At 29.1% G+C, this 25,133-nt stretch overlaps 1 protein-coding gene and 1 non-coding gene across 2 annotated transcripts; both read left to right on the forward strand.

Annotated features, from left to right (window-relative positions):
• Window positions 1-3,104: 3,104 nt before the first annotated feature.
• On the forward strand, window positions 3,105-12,200 carry LOC145193049 (xylosyltransferase 1-like). The gene is made up of 9 exons (XM_090071899.1): window positions 3,105-3,333; window positions 4,081-4,452; window positions 4,553-4,755; window positions 4,906-4,986; window positions 5,280-5,496; window positions 10,008-10,184; window positions 10,334-10,786; window positions 10,885-11,038; window positions 11,294-12,200. Exons 1-9 carry the CDS (start codon window positions 3,142-3,144, stop codon window positions 11,800-11,802), a joined length of 2,358 nt encoding a protein of 785 aa, XP_089928025.1. The 5' UTR covers window positions 3,105-3,141; the 3' UTR covers window positions 11,803-12,200.
• A 7,625-nt stretch (window positions 12,201-19,825) lies between these two features.
• On the forward strand, window positions 19,826-19,896 carry Trnag-gcc (transfer RNA glycine (anticodon GCC)). Its single transcript has one exon. It is a non-coding gene; the product is annotated as a tRNA-Gly (tRNA).
• Window positions 19,897-25,133: the final 5,237 nt, after the last annotated feature.

The following is a 25,133-nucleotide window of genomic DNA, read 5'->3' on the forward strand; positions in this document are numbered from 1 at the left end:
AATAAAGTTTGTCGTTTCTGTCAGTCCGTTCAGGGAGAGGCACACAGCAGACAACATTGCCAAAAAAATCGACAAGTAAGTTAAATTACAAAATGTACTTTTTTACATGAGTTAAGTTAATTGTGTTCAACAGTTAAAGTGATATGACTGATCTCGCCGTTATGCACGTTTTTAATCAGTGCAAAGAAAAGTTAGTTATTTTAGTGTTTGTATAAGACATAAATTACCATACTGTGACAATACTAGACATTTCAATTTGCTGTATTTTTTGTTACTTTTTTAGGGTTGTTGCCGATATACCTGCATCAGGAGCTGTTTCAGTTGTCGTAACTCATGACAATGCTGCCAATGTCCAAGCTGCAATTCCAAAGTGCACATTTATTGATGAGTCTTTGCTTTGTGTGGACCATACCTTGACTTTGGCCATCAAGGACACTATTGATGCCACCACAACAGTAGATCATGCAATCACTTGTGCTCAAAGGCTAGCAGAAAAGATGCACAAGAGTCATTTGGCGAATGAAAGAATCAAGGCCGAAATTGCAGCTATGAACAGGGACATTCATCTTGCCATGGAAACCGATTTAAAGAAAAATGTTACAGAGTTGGTCTACAAAAAGTTCATCACTGCCAACAACACTCGCTGGAATTCTATATACATGTTTGTGCAGAGTGTCTTTGACATGAAAGAACCTCTTTTGGCAATAAAAGCAAGGCCAGGCATTGACCCAGTAGATGTTGCAACTCTCGTACCCTCTGAATCGGAGTTTAAAATCTTTGAGGAACTGTTGCCTACTCTCAAACTGTTGGCAAAGACATCTGAGAGACTTAGTGCAGATAAAAAGCCAACTCTACACATCGTTGTTGGTGGTCTCCACAATTTACAGCACCACATCAACAGGCTTGAATTAGTCAAGGATGATTTGTCAGACACAAGCAAATATTTTTTAAGAACTTTTTCAGCCAAGCTTTATAAAAGGTTTCCCAATGCTGGCGCTCATACCATGTTTCTTGGTGTTGGTCATCTCCTTAATCCTTACTACAAAGGTGTGGCATCCAAAATATTTTGGCATCCAAAAAATCATCCAAAAAGCTGCCTTGTTGATATATATTATGCTTTTTTATACAAAATCCTAAACATTTATTGTTAATGTATCAATAGTAGAAATCATACTATTTTTAGAAAAGTATCATTTTTTTAAATGTAGAACAGATGAAAAATTATGTTCTTTTTTACGGGCACATTGCGATGAGGATTTCGGACAAGTCCGACATTGCCAAGGAATGGGATGTCTACAAGAATATGCATCCCTGGCCAAGGAAAGAGGCCCAGGAAAATGTTCTTGGGTTTTGGAAAAAACATGAAATGACTTTACCTCTTTTGGCTGAAGCAGCACGGCGTTACCTAGCAATTCCAGCATCTTTGACCACTTCCGAGAGGGCCTTCTCCGCAGGAGGAAACATAGTCACAGACAAAAGGACCAAGTTTCAGCCGGAAAATGTTGAAAAGTTGCTCTATATCCAACAGAACTATGACTTTGTTCAAATCAAGTCTGGAAACTGACCTCAGAAGATGACAAAGATCCTGGTAGGGCATTCACAAAAATTCTAAAGAGAGATCTTAACTCTATCTTAGCATTTAGTAAAATCTTAAGTTTTGCCACTTCCATTTATTGTATCTATGTTTTTTGTTTTAACTTTAAACTTTTAAATTCTTTTCAAACTGAAATTTTGCTCAGTTTAAAAAAATTTTGTAAATTTCCTTCCAGATTTGTTGTCTCAAGAGAGTGATCAAGCCAATTTATTGAATCTAATGATGTGGTTGAGATTCACCTTAATCCAAGACTGCCAAGTCAGCCGATGTCAACGAGCAAGTATGGCCTCCTCTAGAATCTCTACTGCTACAACATCTCATGTACCAGGTATTACACCACTGATCACCAGTTCAAGGGGTTCTGCTCCAGCTCCTTTAGCTGGACCATCCAAAGTTCTAACTGATGCACCTTCAACTAGTGACACAAGTAAATGAATTGTTTGACAAAGTATGTAATTAAAAACTTTTATTTATTGCCAATAAAATTTAGTTAATGTGCATTATAGTACAACAATCACAAATAAAATTAATGAAACACATGCAAATTTTCACTTTAATTTTTATTTTTCTTGTTAAGTCTTGGTAAATAGTTTAATTACGATAAAGTAACCAAAACAATTGTAATGGCCGAGCCCCCCAGCAGAATACTAAATTTCACAATAAGGATTAACTAGTATGACTCGTTATGACTCGTTATGTCTCGTTACGTCTCGTTATGTCCCGTTAAAAAGATGTAAATTCCGGGAACTTGTGAAGCTTCTATTTTGTCTGGGAAATCTCGCCTCGTCTCGGTATCGTCTCGGATTTCGACTGAAAATTTAAAATTTTCTCGATTTTTATCGCTAATCGGGACAGAGCTTTTAGGATCGTCTCGTCTCGTCTCGATTTAAAGAAATAACGAGACGCAAACCCTTACAGGGCACATGCTATCCACCATAATCCATTACTCAATTCAAACCGATATGCAGTAATAAGATAAACACATATATGAGTAATATAACGATGGCTTAGAGTTGAAATATTGCATCTTCAACAAATCATGAGTAGTATATAAAAAAACAAACTTCTGACTGAAAATCCCAAAGGTTAACATTATATAAAAGACCTATCGTTGTTAAAAAAATTTCTTATAAAAAAAGGTAAATTTTTGTTAAATAAATAAATTTTGTGTTAAATATAAACTTTTGAAGATTTTGTTTTATTGCCTTTAAGAAATAGCTTTAGAGAGATATGCCTTACCCAAAAAACCAAAAAGAAGATCTGTTTTATCAATAACCAGGCAAATAATAGCCGTTTAAACAAATATTATGTTAGTTTAAAGTAACACTCTAACAATCATTTGTATTTTTTATGTGAGTTATGAATGTCTTTTTTTTAAAAAAAAAAATATAATCAATGCTTCTGTGTTTCTATTTAATGAATTTCGTTTGTTAAACTTCCTAAAACTAAAATCCGTTTAACCAAGGGGAATCACCTTTTCTAATAAAACACGTCGCTCGTATAATACATTAGAACTTAGTCTACTTTTTTGAAATCGCAAATAAATCATGGCTATACGATTAAGTTTTGTTAAAATAATTTTATCGATTGCTCTGTTAATAGCCATTGTGCAAGTTTTAACAATTTACCTTTTCTCCTCAAATTATACTTCCGCCTTAGACGAAAGGACCAGAAAAAGTCAGTATACATTCGATGAAACAGATTTTAATGATGACACAGAAAAACAGCAATTCCACAAGGTTAGCCTGTTTTCTTGTTAACAATCATGTTTTCTATTTTTGCGATTTGCTTGTTAGTTTTGTTAGCTTTGTAAATAATCTAACATTTTTATCTTAGAAATGCCTGGACGGTATAATGAATAAGTAAATTTTCTTTTTTAAACTTTTTTAATTTTTTCAATTTTTCAATTTTTGCAATTAAATAGGTTCAAAAACAAAAGTGTTAGCAAAGTCTAAATAATAATCCATATCTTAGTAGAAAATAGTATTCATAGTGAATGCATAGGGTATTTCCTGTGTTTAATTATGCTTTAAAAAAAAAAATTAATAACAGTTTAAGAATTGGCAACTTTTCTTTTTTTCTTTTCATTTTTGTACAAAGGTTTTCCAAGCGATCAAGTTACTTTTGTAGTCCAGAAAGCATCTAAAGATCTTATTTGGTTTTAAAGTCTAATTCTCCATATATTAAGAAAACCCATAGTAATTCTCCTTGTATTAGGGAAAAGCATAGTAGTTCTCCTTGTATTAGGGAAAAGCATAATAGTTCTCTTTGTATTAGGGAAAAGCATAGTAGCTCTCCTTATACTAGGGAAAAGCATAGTAGTTCTCTTTGTATTAAGGAAAACCATAGTAATTCTCCTTGTATTAGGGAAAAGCTTAAGAAATTCAATCAAATGCAGTTAGTATATCAGTATAAAAAAATTTTTATTTTTACTTTTTATTTATACATGTAAAGTAATAGTGACAACATAAATTTTATGTTACTAGATAGTAGATGAAGAAATAACGGAATCTAGAAGTTTACAAGAAAAGTCAACTGGTGGCAAATGTGTTGTAAAGCATAAAGATGCATTATCTGCAATTAAGCGAGCTAAAACAGAAAGTTGTCGAAATGAAATAAATACTATTGCATGTTTAGCTGAGGATGAGAACCTATACTGGACTAATATTACACGACTTTGTCCAGTGGATCGTTCAAAAGGAAGGCCTGCACATAGTGTGGAGCCAAAGGAAGAAGTTGGTCCTCCAATACGTATTATGTATGCAATGGTTGTTCATGGTCGTGCATTTCGGCAAGTTCAGCGATTATTTAAAGCTTTGTTTCACACAAATCACTATTTTTATTTTCATGTAGACTCAGTAAGTTGTTGTTGTTTTTTTTTATCAATAGATAAAAACTAAGATAAAGTTGTTTACTTTATTGTAAGATCCATTTGTTAATAGAAACATTTTTTTTAAGAGATCAGATTACCTTCATCAACAAGTTAAAAAGCTTGCATCGCAATTTAAAAATGTAGCTGTAGCACCATGGAGAATGGCTACCATTTGGGGTGGTGCAAGTTTGTTGTCAATGTTACTCAAAATGATGGAGGATACTCTGAAGATCAAGGAATGGAAATGGGACTTTTTTATTAACTTAAGTGCTTCTGACTATCCTGTACAGTACGTTATCTTCTGACTACCTTGTTTATATATATTATGCTTTTTTATACAAAATCCTAAACATTTATTGTTAATGTATCAATAGTAGAAATCATACTATTTTTAGAAGTATCATACTATTTTTAGAAGTATCTTTTTTTTTTAATGTAGAACAGATGAAAAATTATGTTCTTTTTTACGGGCACATCGCGATGAGAATTTTCTAAAGCCACATGGTGGAGCAGTTGAAAAGTAAGTGAGGAATTTTTTTGCAAATAAGTTCACTAGAATTGTCGTCAATTCAAATAAATCCCAACAGTGCTTTTAACTTTAAAAACATAATGTGTATTGCTGTAAATTTGTAGATGATTAGTTTTTTTGCCTAAACCTTTTGTTGAAGAAAACTTAAAAAGTAAACTGTTTTTAGTTGATGTTCATTGATCATTTGTTCACATGATCATATGATCGTTTAACCTTTCTTAGGCATTTTATTACCATCATTATATTGAATAATGATTTGATGATTTTTACTTTTTTAAATATAGATTTATTCGTAAGCAAGGTATTTCAAGAACTTTTCTTGAGTGTGATGAGCACATGTGGCGGCTAGGAGAAAGAAAACTTCCAGATTCTATTGATTTTGATGGAGGAAGTGATTGGATAGCTTTAAACAGAAAATTTGTAAACTATGTTACTTTCAGTAAAGATACATTAGTAGAAGGTTTAAAGCATTTTTATCGTTATGCTCTTCTTCCAGCAGAGGTAAAATATTTACTTCAAAATGATATTCTTAAGCATCATTGTCACAATTTTTGTTTTACATGCACTGTAAAATTCATTCTTGTTAAAATCTTTATTATCAGCATTTGTTATTCATATTTGTTTGTATAAAATTTAAAGCAAGTTTCAAATACTAAGATTGGACTATTTTACATTTTTTAAATGTAATCAACTTAATTGATTGTATAGTAAAGATTTTCTATGTTATTCTTATGGGGTCAAAGCTTAAAATGATTTTTTTTTACTGAATAAATGGATGTGATTATGTTTTTGCATTTAGCTCTAGATTCTTTTTACTTTGAAAGCTTTTCCTCAAATCAGGCCCATACTGAATTTCTTTTTATTATACAGCAACTAATTTATTGATTGATAAATTTATTAGTAAATTTAGTTTTAGTAATAAACTAAAAAGTTCAATAAGATAAAAATGGATCAAATTAGACAAATTAAATTATTTAAAGGAAGAAGTTTAAAGTTACTTAAATATTAGAAAAATTATTTAAATACTTTTTAATCCATGTATTTATTTGATTGTTTTGAAAAACTAGGTAATACTTAATCATAATTTGACAATTTTTATTAAAATAAAAATATTTAATATGTAGAATATTTATTGTTAAAATTCACTGTTTATTTTGATGAAAATAATTTACTACAATTAAAAATGAAAGGTCAATCTCCAGTAAAACAAATGCACATGTGTGTGTATTTTTTTCTGTGGGAACTCCTGTAGGTGAAGAATTTTCTGATATCCTTTGGCATGAAAAACTCCATCACAAAGTTTTCTTTTCCCTGTTTAATTGAGAAACAACATTAAATGAGAAAGCTCCCCAGACTATAACAGTTCCATTTTTAAAGATAGGAGCTATACAGTCTGACACCATTTTTTCATGCAGTAAGCATCACACATTGTATCTTCTGGTACTGAAGATCTTAAATTTGGACTCCATCTATCCACAGCACTTCAAGTCTTAAATACTTCAATTTTTATGTTACTTAGCCAATTGTAGTCATTTTTTTTAAAGACATTTTCTTGTTGTAACTCAATTGTAAAGAACATTTTCTCAGAGTCTTCTTTTTACAGTCAGGAGGAAATAAATTTTTCTTTGTCCAGAATTGAAATCTATTTTGATTCAAAGCAAAATAATTCACTTGTCTTCAACTTTCAATGTTATGCAAGGTCTTCCAATTTTTAGTTTTGTTCCTATTAGAATTCACTTCTTTTTATCACATGATTGCATCATGTACAGTAGATCTTGGTATTTTTAGTTTTGTGGCAATTGTACAGACAGAAAGGCTGTCTTGGGAGAGGTTTGCTTTTAGTTTCATTAAGTCTGTAATTGTAAGGTGCTATTACATAAAACGTAACTAATATATACACTTAGGTTTAATGAATGTATGTACTCACCTTGATGTTTTTAATAGAAACCAATGTACACAATAAGAGATTATGGCTTATAATATCTTAGAAAAAAGGATCTGAAACCTTGAAAATTCAAGTTGTAACATTTTAAGAAAATCCTAAAAAACTAAACTTACAGATGGCAAATTTTTATGATGTCTACTTTGACTTCCAGTAATCAGATTTCAATAATTTTTTTTTTTCTACAAAAATTTCTAAGAACTTTTAAAAAAGTATTTGATTAATTTTAAAACATGGTAGAAACTCTTATGTTTGTTTGCAAATTTTGTTTTGATTGCTCAAGTATGTGTGTATATGTAAATTGCATGTGTCTATTTAGCATTTAAAAATTGTTAATTATACAATAATCTATTTAAATCAAAAATTTTACTTAAAAAAAATATATTGGTTGGTTGGTTTTTTTTGTTTGTTTGTTTGTTTTTTTTTAAAAAAAAAAAAAAAAAAAAACAAGACTGTTTTATTTTAAACATCATTAGAAAATACTGAATAAAATAAAGATAAAAATTAAAGTAGATGTTTTTAGAATATTTCTTTAAATGTAAATAGATAAAAACTAATTAGATGATTAGATAATTAAATGTAAATTAAAGCAAAAATATAAAAGAGTTTTTAGTTTAATAAGTTAAAAAAATAAATCTGTTTGAATTTTTATTGATTAATTAAGTCAAAAGAATCCTGAAGAAAGATGATAAGACACCTCTTCCACTTACTTAGATTTTAGAATATGCAGAGAGAAGAAGTTTATTTCTATTTGTAAGTTTTAGTAATGTTTAGGGAAATCAACAGGATTTTATTTAAAATGGCTGAAGTTAAGACTCAATTTAGTCCACAAGAGATAAAAATAGTTTATAAAAATTTAATGCAAAATCTTTTTATGTAAAGGAAAGTTTCTAAAAATTCCATTGTGAAAACTTTTAATTATATTTTGAAATTAAGTTATGGTCAAGTCTCCTAAGTGTTATGGCATTTTAAAAGTTCTTTTCTCAATTAGTTTTATTAAGAGTTGGTAACTAAGCATTTTAGACATTATGCCTAGCATTACCTTCTATAAAAATAGCAAAAAAGGATTGATTTCTAACCAACTAGAGCTAAAGGAAATCAAACATCTGAAAATTCTTGAGAGATCATTTCTGTTAAAAAAAAAATGCATTTTTTTGCTTATGCATCTTCAGCTTTTAAAGCAAAATTGAAATTATGTTAACCATATAAAATACACAAATAAAATTTATTTATACAATTAAAATCATAAATCAGAAATGGAACAACCTTTATGCATGCTCTTAGTTAATTAATTACCCATCACTACTTTGTCATGAATGAGTTTATATGTTTAATTATTTATATGATTACCTATTTCTGCAGATTGATGTTTTTGACTTTTTCTTTCTGCTTTATTTTGCCTTAACTTCTAGTTTTTCCAACTCTTCCAAGTATTCATTATTAGTTATTACATTTGTATTAATAAGTTTTTTTTAGATAGGTCTTTAGTTTCACAAACATATTATGTTCTTCAGTCCAAAATCTTTTTAATTGATATGCAAATGTTTAAAAGTTGAAGTTTTATTGGTTGCATGAAGATTAGGGTTGACTCAAAGAACTTGTAAAATGGACTGTAAAAATGCTTTGCCCCTCCTAAGTGATTGCTAATCTATTGCAACTAAAGTCTGTCTATTAAAAAATCAAAAAAAAGTTTGATCTGAAAAAAATAAATGCATAGTACTTTAATTGGATTGCAGTCTTTTCTAGTAGGCCATTAAGTTTGATGCTTTTTTTGCTTGTACATAATTTTCAAGGGAGATGTATAATTTTTGAAACTTATTTATATATAGCTTCATTTTCTTATTAAAAAAAATGCAACTCTTAATGAGGACAAAAGTAATTTTTTATTAATATCTTCATAAAAAGAGTTTTCTTCCAATAGAAAAACTTTGAAAAAAAGTTTTTAAAAGTTTTTATTGATTTCTTGATAATCTGGTCTTTTTAGGTTTTATGTAGATTTTTTAGGTTTTATGTAGATTTTTTAGGTTTTATGTAGATTTTTTAGGTTTTATGTAGATTTTTTAGGTTTTATGTAGATTTTTTAGGTTTTATGAAGATTTTTTAGGTTTTATGTAGATTTTTTAGGTTTTATGTAGATTTTTTAGGTTTTATGAAGATTTTTTAGGTTTTATGAAGATTTTTTAGGTTTTATGTAGATTTTTTAGGTTTTATGTAGATTTTTTAGGTTTTATGAAGATTTTTTAGGTTTTATGTAGATTTTTTAGGTTTTATGTAGATTTTTTAGGTTTTATGAAGATTTTTTAGGTTTTATGAAGATTTTTTAGGTTTTATGTAGATTTTTAGTTAAAATTATCATTGTAAATGAGCATACATTTGCATGTGTAGAATAAAAATGATTAAGTTGTCTTAGTACTGGCATAAAGTCTTTTTATCTGATTTTAAAATTTTGAAATGGTTAAAATGCAGGTTATGATAAATTACTAATACAAAAATAGGTTTTTGAGGGCATTGATCTAATGATTTAGCTTTAGTTGTTTTAGTTTCTTTACATTTGAAGTTTGGAAGCACAACTCATCCCTTGAGAGCAAAATGTTAGTAAGTGAGACACAGTTATAGAGATAGTATTAAAAGTTAACTGAAATGTGTTCATCAAAAAGCTTTTTATGTGTCTACAGTATCCAAGTTCTCAGGATTAATTTATTTTATCAAAAATATTTTTGAATGCTGTAAAAATATATACACATTTACTAATCTCAATATTACTTATTATTTATTTTATAAAATGCAATAAGTTTTTTAACTTATAAAATAACAGTAGGTAATATTGAGATAAGGAAAAAATATGGATTTAGAATTTTACGAGTTTTAAAATAGTATATCTCTATAATTTAATTCTATAATATTTTTTTCTTACTAAATCTGACTCTCAAGGGACAAACCAAAGTCTTTTTTTTTTTTTTTTTTTTTTTTTTTTTTTTGCATATATTTTTTTTGTACATATAGCATTTGTCAAAGCAAAGGTAAAATGGCAGCAGTAGTATTTTTCCTCATTTTAAAATGTTTTTTTTAGTCTTTTTTCCATTCTGTGCTGAGAAACAGTCCTCACTGTGAAACTTATGCAAAAGGAAATCTTCGTTTAACAAATTGGAAGCGCAAACTTGGTTGTCGTTGTCAATATAAACACATTGTTGACTGGTGTGGTTGTTCTCCTAATAATTTTAAAACAGAAGATTTTGTCAGGCTAAAAGTACTTTTTGTATATATATTTTTTATCATATTTTCACATCAAAGTAAGAACGCACCATCTTGATTTTACCATTTAAAAAAATCTTTTTATGTTTGTATCTATCTTTTTATAAGACTTTATGTTAGTTAGTTACATGACGTTAAATTTAGAGTCAAACATTGAATCATTTTGCTCGAAAGTTTGAGCCAATCATTAATCAAGAAATCATCAATTTGCTTGACCAATGGTTGTATGGAGAACTGCAGCATGATTATAAAGGTTTAAATTCTTATTGGGAAAGTTTGTATGATGAAAAAATTGATAAAGTCTCAAAATTTGATATTCCAATGACCTTTTTACAATCATTTGCACGAATTGCTTCAAAATCTTTGTCTGAATTGAGTCAATGTCGCTATACACCCATTTGGAAACCAAAAGAAGCTACCTTGTATAATTTGAATGATAACTTTGAGGGTGTCTTGACAATATTTGATATTAAAGTTGCATCAAGTGCTATTAAAAGAGATTTCATGTCATTAGAGGCATTCTTCAAGCCTAAAAACACAATGATTCTTTTTAATGGAAATCGAACTGAACCAGCTAATAGGTTAAAAGGACTTAGTGTAAGTTGAACTAAAATTTTCTTTATCAATCTGATATCTCTTGTCTTCATTTTCTTGATGCAATTGAATTTTAATTCAAAAAACTCTGTTTTGTTTAGATTGGGACGTCTTGGGATCAAAAAGAGCGCATCTTTCGTAATATAGCTGGTATGATAGGTCCAGATGACAATCCCACACTTGTGCATCGGTGGGTACATGGTGAGGAATTCCATGTTCGAATTGTTTGGCAAGATCCTTTGAATGTTATTGCTGGTGTGTACATTATCTTATGTTTTACGATTTTTATTCTCTCTTGAGAATAATTACCCTCTATAAATTATATAAATGAGGGTAATTATTCTTAAGAAAGAATAAAAATCTGATATGAATATGATATAAATTATGATGTGATGTAAATTTAAATGAAAGTTAGAAAAAGACACATAATGAAGAAATGCACAATAAAATCTATCGCTTATTGTAACTTTCTTTTCCGATGTTATAAAACTTAACTATTTTATTTGTTAGGTATGTACCAAATGAAAGTGGAAAAGAACTGGGTGATTTCGTTTCATAAGCCAACATTTAATAAGCCTCTTAGACCTGGGACATGGGTGGTAAAGATCATGTACAACGATGACGATGTTTTAGGAGAAGTGAAATTTCTTGTGATACCGCAAGCCTTTTTTGATGGCAAATCGGCGCAACTAGAAGATGTGATTGCTACTAACAATGGACCTCCTGCGGGGCTTTACTCAAACGATTTTGTTATAGAGTTTGATCGAGAGGCGAACAATACGTTAGAACGCGTGAAAGAATTTAGCGAGAAAGCTACAAGTACGAGCTTTGAGTTAGACAGTTGGATCGATAAAAATATTCTAAACCATTGGGAACTTATAGCCGTGTGCTCTTTAAACGATAAACAGTTTAAAACATGCGGAGGCATCGAAATATGTTCAGGAACTACTTGGAGTTCAAAATCACCGGATCCGAAATCTGAGATTGGTAAGATAAATCTAAATGGGCGTCTAAGATGAAAATAAAGTGATTAGCTTAGTTTTTGCTTAGGTATGCAATATTTTCGTAGGCTTTTTATACCATTATTTAAGTAAATCAAATATCTAGGTTTATTTTTTAATATGTTGGAAAATAACCGAAGGATTTTTTTTGTTAAAGAGTTTTAAATTCGAATCTGTTTTGACGTTTTGATGCCATATATATGATTTCAACTTTTAAAACGTTGAATATTTTTATAATGAGTAAGATCTGTTGTGCGTGTGTGCAGAATCGTCAAATCATATGTATATTGTATTTATTAGCTGCGCGCGATTGCGAGCATGCTAAGTTAGTTTAACTTTACATATAATGATAAAAGAAATATTGTATTGTATGCATTTTAAAGCCGCAACCTAATCTGTTTTTCTGTTGTAGCTTTCTTACAAATTTAAAAGAGAAAATTCGATTTGAAATCTTTATAAGAAAAAAGTTCTTTCACTATTTTTTGTATTTTTGGAAAGAAATTGAATTTAAAAAATCAGTTTTTTCCAATTCTACCTGGCGGTTCGTTGCCGTTTTTTAGCAGTCAATTATCTTATAGTGGGATTATATTTTATAAAATGTTCGACAAATTAATATTTTAGTTAATATTTTCTTATTTATAGTTGTATAAAGACGGTGAACTTTATGAATATTTACCTGAATTATTTATTAAGCTATTTAATTGTATACAATTTAAAAATGAAATTTTTTCATAATATTTATATTTTCCTATCATTCTGAATTGATTTTTAAAAATTAAATGAAATAGCAGTTTATTAAGAATGAACCATTTCAATAGACTGCTGTTTCATTTTTTTTTGCCAAAATAGTTTTACTGATTTTCGCCTTGATTGGCTAAGAAAGACAAAGAAACGAATATGCGTTTAACATAATTGCTTGATATCGCTTGCTGAGTATTAGTTTATTCCATGTCCACTTTTCTGGTCATTTGAATTTGAACCTACGCCAGATGAATGAACATACTTCTCTGTTCCATGTTCCGCTCAAACCCATGGCGTTCTCTACTGCCTATTCATCGTGCAACCGGAATTTTTTGTGGGGGCCTATTTTTTACCGTTGTAAAGAATTATTTCTCCACCTTCATACTTTTAGCTTTTAAAGGTGAAAATATAATGTTGAATATGATATATTGTAAATTATTGTTACATATAATGTAAATAAACCTATTTAATTTAAACGTGGATTTTTAGAATTAATTTAAAGCAAATAATACTTTTTTAAATTTCAGATTAAATCCTTATATCATACCAAGAAATATTGTGTGTATGCATATCACACTAATTATTAAAATGAAAAAAAAAGGTATATCGAGTGAAGCTAATAAAAAATCTGTATCGACTTCCAAGTGATAGTGTTGAGCGTGAAAAATGGATAAAAGTCGTTCCAATTTCTAATTTAGTTGTTACCAATAATACTGTTATCTGTGAGTTACACTGACCTCCAAATTTTGAAACAATTACAGTACGTGGAGGAAAACGTCGATTAAAAATGTTCCATCTGTTAGGCTGGGAGTATCCTTATCTTAGATTCCGACTGCTAATCCAACTCAAAGAATCGTATCATAAGATTTTTAAGTGGCTACCATAAGAAGTTTAAGTTTTAAGGATTAGAAATACATTAAATGATGAGTGAGATGAAAATCTTAGCTTGGAAACATTTCAAATTCGGGTTAAGTGTCTCTAGTTTTTAACAGTCAATCGAATGATAACTGTTGACAATTTGTCTAACTTTCATAAGATACTTTGGTTTTTAAGTTCCATAAAAATAGACAATAAAAAAGAAGAAGTTATGCAACGTATTTCAGTTATGGGACCAAAAATAATTAGAGATTTAATTTATACATCAGACAGTTAAATGCTCTTTTGTATATTTTTCATCATCAAGAGCATTATATAATCGTATGAGAATGATTTTGTGGTATGGCTCGTAAAATGGCAGGTTCACAAGGTAAATGTTTTAAACAGCTTTCTAAAGATACTGCAACTTATACACATCAAACTTGTTATGACATGGTAGATTTATGTAGACATTTACTTAACACTACTCAAAATTATATTCTTCTTTGTTAATTTACATTACCATGGAAATTACCATAATCACCATGGAAATCACCAGGAAAAAGAGTAGTATACTTCATCATGCTTGATTTTCAACATTGAAAAGTTACTTATCAAACATGCATCTTTACTTTTGACAATTTTAATGTGATCATCATTGTGCATAATGCCAATGTAAATTGTCTGAAGACAGTTGTGAAGTTCTTGATAACTTGCAAGATCTGAAATCTTCTATTACTAAAGATGTTAAAATGTCACTTGTTCAAAATGCTGGCACGATGTTACACGAAATTATAAAGAAAGAAGTGAATTTGAACTTTTAGATCAAACAACATTCTAATATTAGAAATATGGTCAATTTTTTAAATTTTTTGGATTGTGGTGGATCAAAAATAATTCTTGCCAACGGACATTCTTTTATTTCATGATTTTTCAAATAATTAAAGATCGTGTCTGCAGAAATTTTTTAAATAATTTTTTTATGATAATATCAGAATGCTATTTATTGGATATGGAAAAATATAATTGTATGATACTCACGGTCGTTCATAAGCGACAAGTTATTATACGCAAGCGCAGTAGTAACTTTAAAAAAAGTCAAATTTTAATAATGGCTACGGTCCATAGCAACGAATTTTTTTATTTAGTTGACTGATCACTTATATATGTTTCCATATAAATCAACATTTTAAACTCTTTTTAAAACTGAAATCATAATAAGCATATCTCAGTTGCATAAGATAATGATTCAAATAAGATAAAGATTATATCAAAAAGTTTAAAGTTGCGCTTTTCGAAATAAATTAACATTCTTGAATATGCTGATTTGTTTACACTTTTAAAAACACATAATCTAATTTTCTGAGCGTAGAAATAAAGTAATTATTTTTTTAAAATTTAGATGAGTTTTTATAGTATTTAACACTTTTATCAGATCTTAGCACTCAATTTTTTCTTCTTGTAAATAAACATATAAACACCCACACAGATATATATGTACACACAGATACATTACATACATACATTACATTACATACATACATTTTTTCTTTTACATTTTGATACTTTTTACCTTCTGAATTGGGTTTGATTGCTACTCGTTTGCTTAGGCAAACCAATAGCAAGAATTGTTAAGTTTTTCATGTGTTTTTTTTTTTTTTTTAATTTTAATTACTTCTCTTCTCACTCCTTACTCTTGCAGGTTTATTTACTTTTGCTTTGTATTCATATTTGGTCTCTTTATTGTTTACTATTACAATAAACATTTGTGTGCTGTTTTAGGATCAAGGACATATATTGATGCAATGTTTTCAGCTGTTTGGCAATTTTTTACTGATCAACTCTAAAGATTTAATTTTTTAAAATTAGCTTGAAGTTTCCTTGAGTTGAAATTTTGTTCAAATTAGATTAAAAATGTGCTCTAAACAGAGTGGTTAGTTTTTTCTTTAACACTTTCAACATTTTTCACTGTATTATGTGATTAGCCTTTTATATATATATATATATATATATATATATATATATATATATATATATATATATATATATATACATAAATGGCTGATAGATAAAATTTTGGCTTATATCTATTGTGTTAAAAGATAAACTTGTTTTATCATGTTTATATATACAAATATATTTTAGAAATATTCATTTTGTTACGAAGGTCCGTAGCCATTTTGAAAGTTCTAAAATTTTCATAATCCAATTGCGCTTGCGCACAATAACCTGTCTCTTATTAAGAGAGTTTGAACGACCGTGTACTGAGTATCATTTTTTTATGATAATAATCTAGGGAGCAACATTTTTTTAAAAAAAAATTATGTGCTACTGTCACACAAAGATCTGGCAAAGAACCTGCGTTAAATGATATGGTTGTAAAAATATTACAATAGTTTATAAAAGTTTCATTTAGTTGTAGTGCTTTTTTTTCTATTTTTAAACAAAATTCAACTTATGTTTTTTGTTTGGTTACCATTTTCAAATCATTGTAAGAAAATATCAATTTTGTTGTTTCAGACAGTAAATTCTAATATGGGTGAAATTATAATTATGTAAACGTTAAGTTTTAAACTAAAAAATTTTTCAATGCATTTTATCTACTTTTTTCATTACTTTAGGTAATTCCTTTTTTTTTTATTTCATATAAAAAAAAAATTAATAGGTTATACATTTAAAATACGTTTTAGTTTTTAAAAATTAATTTTTGTTAAAGTTATTTTTTTTTTAGCGTAAAAAAGTAGGCCCTCGCAAAAAAATCTGGTTGTGTGATGAATAGGCCTGTAATAGAGAACGCCATGACTGAAACCTCTTCACTAAATTTGAAAGATGGAAAAGCTCGTTTTATTTGCTAGATTACTTTATCTCTTGTTATTACATATATCTTATCTATCTCTTGAAATATTAAAAGTGTTGTGACCAAAACTAAAAATTGTAACTAACCTAACTGAAAAAACCGTAACTAAAATTAGTAGACTAACTTTTTAGCTTAGCTAAATTTAGTCGACTAACATTTCAGTCAAACTAAATATAATTGGCTAACTTTTTAATCTAACTAAATTTAGTCGACTAACAATTTAGTTTAACTAAGATTAGTCGACTGACATTTTAGCGCAACTAATATTAGACAACTAACTTTGTAGTCCAACTAAATCTTGTTTTATTCAACTAATTTTAGTTTGACTAAAAAGTTAGTCGACTAAATTTAATTAGATTAAATTCTCAGTCGACTAATTTTAGTTCGACTAAAACTAACCTTAACTCCTATTCCTAAATACTAATCAAAATGATAAGATAAAAATATAAAAATTCAGAAAAAATCAGTAAATTATTATAAGATTGTTAGTCGCTTTAATATGATATCCAGCAACAAAAGTAGTATGTGCAAATTGCTGAATCCATGATGGCATCATGTAATTTAATTATCATTCTTTACCAAACTTTAGAATTCTACGCGATCCTGGTATTACATTGTAAATAACAGTTCACATAATTGTATGGTGTTATGCAACGATGTCGTTAATCCAAAGCATCGTTTGGAAATATTTATAGTTCAAGTTGAGCGCTGTATTAACAAATATTTACATTTGCTATTATATTAAAGTATTCACTATAAAATAGTGACCTAATGGAATATTTTACAGGACCAGACCCTAAAAGTTCATTTTGTAATATGTTAAATTTGCCGCTTGATTCATTTTTGAAATACATTTATTAAAATAAAATAACATACAAAGGCATTTTTAAAAGTGTGTTTACATAGGGAATTTCATTTGGCAACACCACTAAGCGATGTAATTTCATTTGGCAACACCACTAAGCGATGTAATTTCATTTGGCAACACCACTAAGCGATGTAATTTCATTTGGCAACACCACGAAGCGATGTAATTTGGATTGATCCTGTTCAAATGCCAATTTTAGAAATTTTAATGGTCAGGAAAATTTCTTTCCTATCTCTTCCCTCAGATACTGGGTCCAATCTTAGATATTGGGTCTCTACCTTAAATATTTTCCTATCTTTCTATTTCCTATCTTAGATACTGGGTCACTTGGTGAAGATCCAAGCTTTAACTTTAATTTCAAAACTGCAAAGTTGCCATATTTTAAGAATTCAAAAAAAACTAAAACAACTTTTAAAATTGTTGGTTCATAAAAAATAAATTGACACAACTGACACAATCGCAAGAGAACTGACACAATCGCATAACGTGGATAGAGGCACAACAAGCTTCATAAAACAAAGCATTAAATAAAAATGTTTTGTTTTTTTTTTATAGTTTTTATGGTTTTTATCGTAGAGCCTTTTTAGGTTAAAAAATGAAGAGTCCGTGGAAAAAAAGGGCAGGATAACCAGCTCTGATAGAGAAAGGCCGGTTTACAATCCAGTTTTTCAATGCGATACTTTATTCTGTTACTTAATGAATTGAGATTTTTTGCCAATGATTGCATTACTTTTCCTTTTAGTAAAATACCAAGCACTTTCAATTTGACAATTTTCATCCAAGATTGTATATTTAAAGTAAATGTTAGGGTGTGTATGTGTGTGTGTGTGTGTTGTGTGTGTATATATATATATTGCTTTGCTAAAATGAGGAGAGTGACCTTTGACAAAATAATTTAATAAATATAGTACAAATGAAGATACAATCAAGGTCACTTAAAAATAGTTTAAAACTAATCTTAACTAAATAATTATATATATATATATATATATATATATATATATATATATATATATATATATATATATATATATATATGCATATATATATTGAATGTATTTAAATATAATAATTTTAAAAATTGTTTATTTATAAGCTTGATTATCTTATAGTTATTGTGATTAAAACTTTTGATTTATCTTCTAACCTTTAAATAGCCTTTTCTTTTCACCATTTCTGTTTTATTATTAAATCAATATCTTGCATGAATGTTTTCAGGCTGTTTAACGTAAAAACCTTTATACGAAATTACTGTAATGATGTGTGCTAAAATAAGTGAAATTTACATTATTTATATTATACTGCATCCAAACCTTTTACAGTAGAAATTGCTACTGTAAGAGTTAGGTTGTAGCAAATGCAATTCTAATTGCACCATATTTATTGATGTTTTTACAAAAACATCAACATAATTTGTTGTAATAGCAAACGTACGTTTGCTATTATTTTAAATATACGTATTGTAATAGTAGCACAATAAAAAACTACCATAAACGCAAGAAATTTGCGAAAATATATCTTGTAAACCTTTGTTTTCGCTTCTAAAATCATTATGAAAAACGCAGAAAACAGTCAAAGACGTAATGATTATGGCAAAACGACATTCTGCCAAAACTCTGTAGCCACCACAATCGGGCAAGTGTTAGCCCAATAACAAATGCTGTCGCAGTGGCATACAACTACTCGCCAGAAGCTTGCCTGACTCGCGTCAGTACTGGCCTGTTACTAACATAGGCCCAGAGTCGTGTTCTGTCTAGGATCCTCGAGGATGTATGAATACAAGAAATTTTCATGTAAAACTCCTATCTGAAAAATATGGCCACAAAGCTTTTAAAGCAACTTTGCCACGTACTCGATTTCTTCTTCTTTGCAGAAGAAGAATCACACGAAGAAGAAGAAAAACGTTATTTATCATCAACTCTTCATAAAGCTGCTAAACAAAGTGATGGGAAGAAAAAGTCAGAGGAGATTTTTTGCTGCAATCCAAATAAATGTGGAGTTGATATGTTAGATTCAATGTGTCGACAAATGTGAACAAAATCTGCGTGCAGACGTTGGCCGCTGTTTTGGACTTGAACGGAGTAAATGGATCATTTTTAAGAAAGCTATTAGAACGAAAAAATTATAGACAAAAGTTTCTTTACACTTTATTTGAACAGCTAAGAGAATCAAATATTTCTTAAATCAGTTTACAATCATCAACGCGTTTGAGATGTCAGATCAAAACAGACTGCAAACATAAACTCATATCAACAGTATGTGCAAGCTGTAAGAAACCTGTTAGTGGAAATTGTTTGTCAAATATATGCACACAGTGCAAATAACCTGTCTGCTAGTGACAAAACTTTCAGTTACTAAACTACGTAAAGGCAAACTAGCACAGCAGATTTTGGGTTAGAAACGAATTTAAAACGAGCTTGGTTTTCTTAAAAAACTCATTTCATACCAATATGTAAAGGAAAATACTAACCTACGAAAAACTTACCTACGAAAAAATTAAGAATTAATTTTTATTTTTCAGTTCCTAATTCTTCGATAGAAGATGTCGAATAGGAGTTTAGCCGACAAAATACATGCTTAACTAGTTTAAAAAACAAAAAGTGGATTAGTCATGTTGTTACATAGTATCATGCAAAAATCTGTTGATCGAGACAAAATTTCAGCTTAAAGTTTAATATTAAATTTACAATTTATATATTTTGTACTCTATATTTATGTATGCATTGTTGGTTCAGTGGTAGAATTCTCGCCTGCCACGCGGGAGACCGGGGTTCGATTCCCCGACAATGCAGTTCCATTTTGTTTCTAAAATTTTGTTGGGAGAAAAGATATATTTTTAAACTGAAAAGAAAACATGCGTGGAATTTTTATTTTCCGAATATCACATAAGAAAAGTCAAAAAACTTACATTTGGGGGAACAATAGAGGTTTAACACAAAACTTTTGTGTGTAGTTTTTAATCCGGTCAAAATAAACATTTCAATTTACAATAATTCGCATAAAGCTGAAAATTGGTACATACCTTTAGTATATTATTACAAATAAAATATTAAAAGTCCCCACCGAGTCGGTGGCACCGACCCCATATCTGCAAAAAAAGTTATTAAAGGTTAAAGGTTAAAAAAAATAGTTTTTTCTTTTTTTCCAATTAATAATAAGTTTTATCATAATAAAGATCTAACAAAAGTATTGCATCATGAAAGTATTTAATAAAATTCCCTTTATACATTTTTATAAGAATCGTTATTCCTGAGATATTAATATGATTGCGAAAATATATTGCGAGAAGATATTGCAAGAATATATTGTGAGAAAATATATAGCGAAAATATATTAAGTATATGGCGATTTTATATAAGATACATTGCTAGAAAAGACATTTCAATTCTTGTGAAATTACGAAATTAATATTCATATAATATAATATTAATATTACAAAATTAATATACATATAAATAATATATATATAATATTTGCATTTATTATATATTATTAAATGCATATTATGTATTATATATTCGTATTATTGTGATATATTATATACATTTTCTTCGCTTTCTTCTTCTTCGTAGTCATCTTCTTTTTCAAGGTGGATATGTGAAAAAGATACATCAATTGTCTCCTCATTGATAGCATCAAAATCATCATTTATTTATTTGATCCAACGTTGGAGCAAGACTGGCGTCGGCAATTAGTACACACCGATGAACATAATAACCTGACTTTTTTACAGCTACATTTTGCATTACAACCCTTTTTGCAATTGCAGAAGAGGGTGTTGAGAAGTCTTTCCGGAGCTGGTGGAAGTAAAGTGTCAATTGGCTCTAATGTATTAGGGGAACCTGTTGTTCCTTTGACCACGTTGTACCTTTAGTCACTCTGTCATATTGGCCGACTATTATCATTTTGCAAAAAATTGAAGTGCCATTTGAAATATTAGTCCATGACGACTCTTTTTACCTTAAAATATCATGGTTGGGGAAGATTGTGTTGATCCACAAGAAATTATTAGTTTTAGCTCTTAAAAAGTAAATATTTATGTTTATCTTATTTTAATAACAAAACTGTCATAAATAGTTGTTTGGCTAATTTATGATATTACTTACATTAACCAACATCTTTTTTTTATTATGGAAAAGTTTAAATAATTATTTCTAACCCTAAATGGGGTTTGAGATGATAATTGTTGAAGAAACCCATCTCATGTACCTTTGACCAGCGTAGGACGTTGTACCTTTGACTGGTTTGTACTGCGCTTTAATTTTTTGCGAACTTAAAGAGGACACTTTTATGAAATTTTTCATCAAATTTATCAGACAGCTGTACTCTTGCATGTAAAAATCAGCGAAAAGCGTACTATTACTTTCTTGCTGGTATTTTGAAAGTTTTAAATATAATATAAGTGATAAAATAATATTAACAAATTATATTTTTATATATTTCTATATCTTATGCATTGTTTTATTTAATTTATTGATAAATAAGAGTAAATTTTACACTTGACACACAATCCATTATTGGAATGTATATTTTTATGTACTTATAATGCTTGATAATCAGTTTTAATAATTAAGTTAGTTGGCAGCTGTAGCAGCTTGATAATTAAGTTGATTATATAGTTGTACTTGATTTCTGTACAGCAATAAGGAAGTAAGAACAAATAAATATATAATCATTTCTGTTAATATGTTTTAATCTTAAAATGCCAAGGAGTAAGGTTGGTGTTTTTCGTAAGAAGATTTGCGAGAAGGATATGTTTGATGCAGTGAATTTTGTTCTTCAACAAAAAATGAGTCTAAGTAAAGCAGCAAGACATTGCAACATTAAAAAATCAACTTTGATATATCAGTTAAAGCAGTTTAAAAAATCTGGAAGAACCCAGTATTCATATTCACATAAGAAACCAAAAAAAGTATTCTCAACAAAAGAAGAATTAATTTTGGTAAAATACTTGGCAGATGCTGCAAATATGCATTATGGGCTTACATTAAAGCAAATCAGATTCTTTGCATATGAGTATGCTTTAGCAAACCATAAAAAAATTGAAACTTCATGGATAAAGAATAAATGTGCTGGTGAACAATGGCTACGAGATTTTCGGAAAAGATATAATGATAAGTTATCCCTACGTAAACCGCAGCCAACAAGTCTTGGTAGATCTTCTGCATTCAATAAAGAAACTGTAAGAATTGTGTTTAAAAATTATAGAAATGTTTTAGAACGTTATCATTTTGAGCCATCAAACATTTGGAATTGCGATGAAACAGGAATTACCACAGTTCATGTACCACCAAAAATCCTAGCCCCAAAGGGCAAAAAGCAAATAGGAAGTATGACTAGTGCAGAACGAGGCAATAATGTAACAATGATTGCAGCCATTAATGCTACTGGAAGTAGCATTCCACCATTACTTGTATTTCCGCGTGCAAAATTTAAGGACTACATGTTGAATGGTGCTCCTCCTGGAAGTGTAGGAGCAGCTAATAAGTCTGGATGGTCAAATGAAGTCATTTTTCTGCAGTTTCTTGAGCATTTTATTAGTAATGTACGACCTTCGGTAGAAAAACCAGTTCTTTTGTTAATGGATAACCATGAAAGTCATGTTAACATTTCTATTATTGAATTAGCTAAAAGATCGGGCATAATTTTAATGACATTTCATCCTCACACAACCCACAAAATGCAACCCCTTGATCGTGGTGTTTTTGGTCCATTTAAAATATTTTATAATAATGCCATGAATAATTGGATGATATCACCAGGAAATGCTGGTAAACCAGTTACAATTTATGATATATCTTACCTTGTTGGTCAAGCTTATCCTCATGCTTTTGTACCGATTAATATTGTTAACAGTTTTAAATGTACTGGGTTTTTTCCCTTTAATGAAAATATTTTTACTGATATTGACTTCTTAGCTGCAACTGTTACTGATAGGCCAATAGTGGATACTGAAACTTGCATTTCTAATGATAGCAATGAGGTTGAAACCACTCCTGGCAATTTACCATCAACATTGGAAATTGTTTCACCTGAAATAATACGACCTCACCCAAAAGCCAAATTAAGAAAGGCAGCTATTTCAAAAAGACGTAAGGGAAAATCACGCATTTTAACTGATACACCTGAAATGAAAGTTATTTTACATTCAAAATCTAATAATGAACAATGTCAAAAACCTTTTTCAAGACAAATAAAATCCATGGCAAAACAGATTATTTTTAATCAACATTCTGACACAAGTTTAACTAATGAAAGTTTTGATGAAATTGATTTTGGAATAAATATACTTGACAATGAATCAGAAAATAGTGAAATTGTTTCAGGAAGTTTCTTACTTGTCAAGTTAAGTGAAAAGAAATACTCTAGACATTATGTGGCAGAAGTTATTGAAGTTGTTGGTTTAGTTTACAAAGTTAAGTATCTTAAGAAATCAGGAGACAATAAATTTATACGAGAAGATGACAATGTTTATGATGTAGAACTTGAAGATATTATAATGAAAGTTCCATCACCAAGTGTTGGTCATGGATCATCTAGACGCCAGTATCTTATGTTTGATGTTGATCTGACATCTTTTACTGTACAGTAATGTTTTTTAATATAATATATTTTATTTTCATATTTTTCATTGTCTGCATTAAAAGATTTCCTCTAAAAAGCATTATGGTCAAATCTAAATGAATCTGACAACTAAAAATAGTTTTGGTTGGGTTTTAAGAGGTTTCTAAGTTAAAAACCTATTTAGGGGATATTAATCTACTTAGGGCCAGATTTTTTGTATGATCATATCATACAAATTACTTCCTATTGATATCGACATAATTACTTAAAATATAAAACTCCGCCAAGTAAAAGGGTTTTAAAATCGGTAAACTTAGGTACAATGAGTTCATTTCTAATTGCAAGTATAGCAAGTTATAGAAATATATTTTTGCTCTTAAATTATCTAAAAGAGAGTAACAACTTAATTAAAAACATTTTGTACAATTCAATCACATTTGAAGTTTCCAATCTTAACCCGAACCGTCCCATGTAAATAGCATCCAACTGAAAAAAATGTGACTAAATCGAAATAGTACTGATAATTGATGTCATTTTCTTTTATTTACTACAAAAAAACAAAAAAGCAAAATCATAAGGATTATGACCGTAGGTGTTACTTTAAAACACGGCCCTAAGTACAAGGACAATGAATGACCCTTTGTACAAGACTAGATACAAAACAAAATGTATCAAAAAATCCAAACTAAGGGAGACTTATGTAATGCTGCAGTTAGTAGTTATTTTTCAAAGCAAAATTAATAAATTGAATTACAACAAAACGTTTTACTTGAAATTGTAATATAAAAGTGACAAGAAACAAAATTTTACTTTAGACCATCAAAAAATGTTTTTTGGTTATAACTTGCTGCGGCTGTGTCTTTAATTTCTTACAAAATGGTTTTATATAAGCATTTATTGACATGTGGTTGGCTAGAAATTTCTTTATAACATATAGCAAAGCTGTAATATGTCATGATTACTTATTAAAAGTCCAAATAATTCATAAGAACTTATTAATAACATTACGGTCAAAGGAACAACACACCTCGGTCAAAGGTACAACGTACATGTTGTACCATTGACTATTTGAGTACTTTTTTAAAAACGCTCAAAAATGATACTTATTGGTTGAATGAGAAAAAAGTCAAAAGTATAATTTTTGCGCAAAATATAAGAGAATAACATTAACTTTGAATGGTATAAATTGATTCAACCGTCGAGCAAAAAAACGCCCGGAAACAAAAAGTGGTCAGAGGTACAACAGGTTCCCCTATCTACTAATTTCCAACCCCAGTCAGATGGGTTGATTGCCTAGCCATACTTGAACTTGATAATATACTCGATACAAGTGTTGACTTGAAGAAGCAGATGTTGTAGGTTTATGATTATCCTCATACATCAAAGTGTCATTGTAGGATGCGCATAAACCAAAAGACGAAAAGATTTGTATAACAAGTTTGGAACCGTCGATGGAAAAATACT

The sequence above is a fragment of the Hydra viridissima genome, unplaced genomic scaffold (assembly GCF_058129835.1).
Source record: "Hydra viridissima isolate aposymbiotic clone 2 unplaced genomic scaffold, HvirCarnegie_v1 scaffold_14, whole genome shotgun sequence".
In the NCBI taxonomy this organism is placed as follows: domain Eukaryota; kingdom Metazoa; phylum Cnidaria; class Hydrozoa; order Anthoathecata; family Hydridae; genus Hydra; species Hydra viridissima.

Excerpts from the sequence above, each read along its gene's own strand:
- LOC145193049 (XM_090071899.1), top strand. The coding sequence starts at position 3,142 with ATGGCTATACGATTAAGTTTTGTTAAAATAATTTTATCGATTGCTCTG. Across the intron at positions 10,787-10,884 it reads ATAGGTTAAAAGGACTTAGT|ATTGGGACGTCTTGGGATCA; the intron begins GTAAGTTGAACT and ends TGTTTTGTTTAG. Across the intron at positions 11,039-11,293 it reads TCCTTTGAATGTTATTGCTG|GTATGTACCAAATGAAAGTG; the intron begins GTGTGTACATTA and ends TTTATTTGTTAG.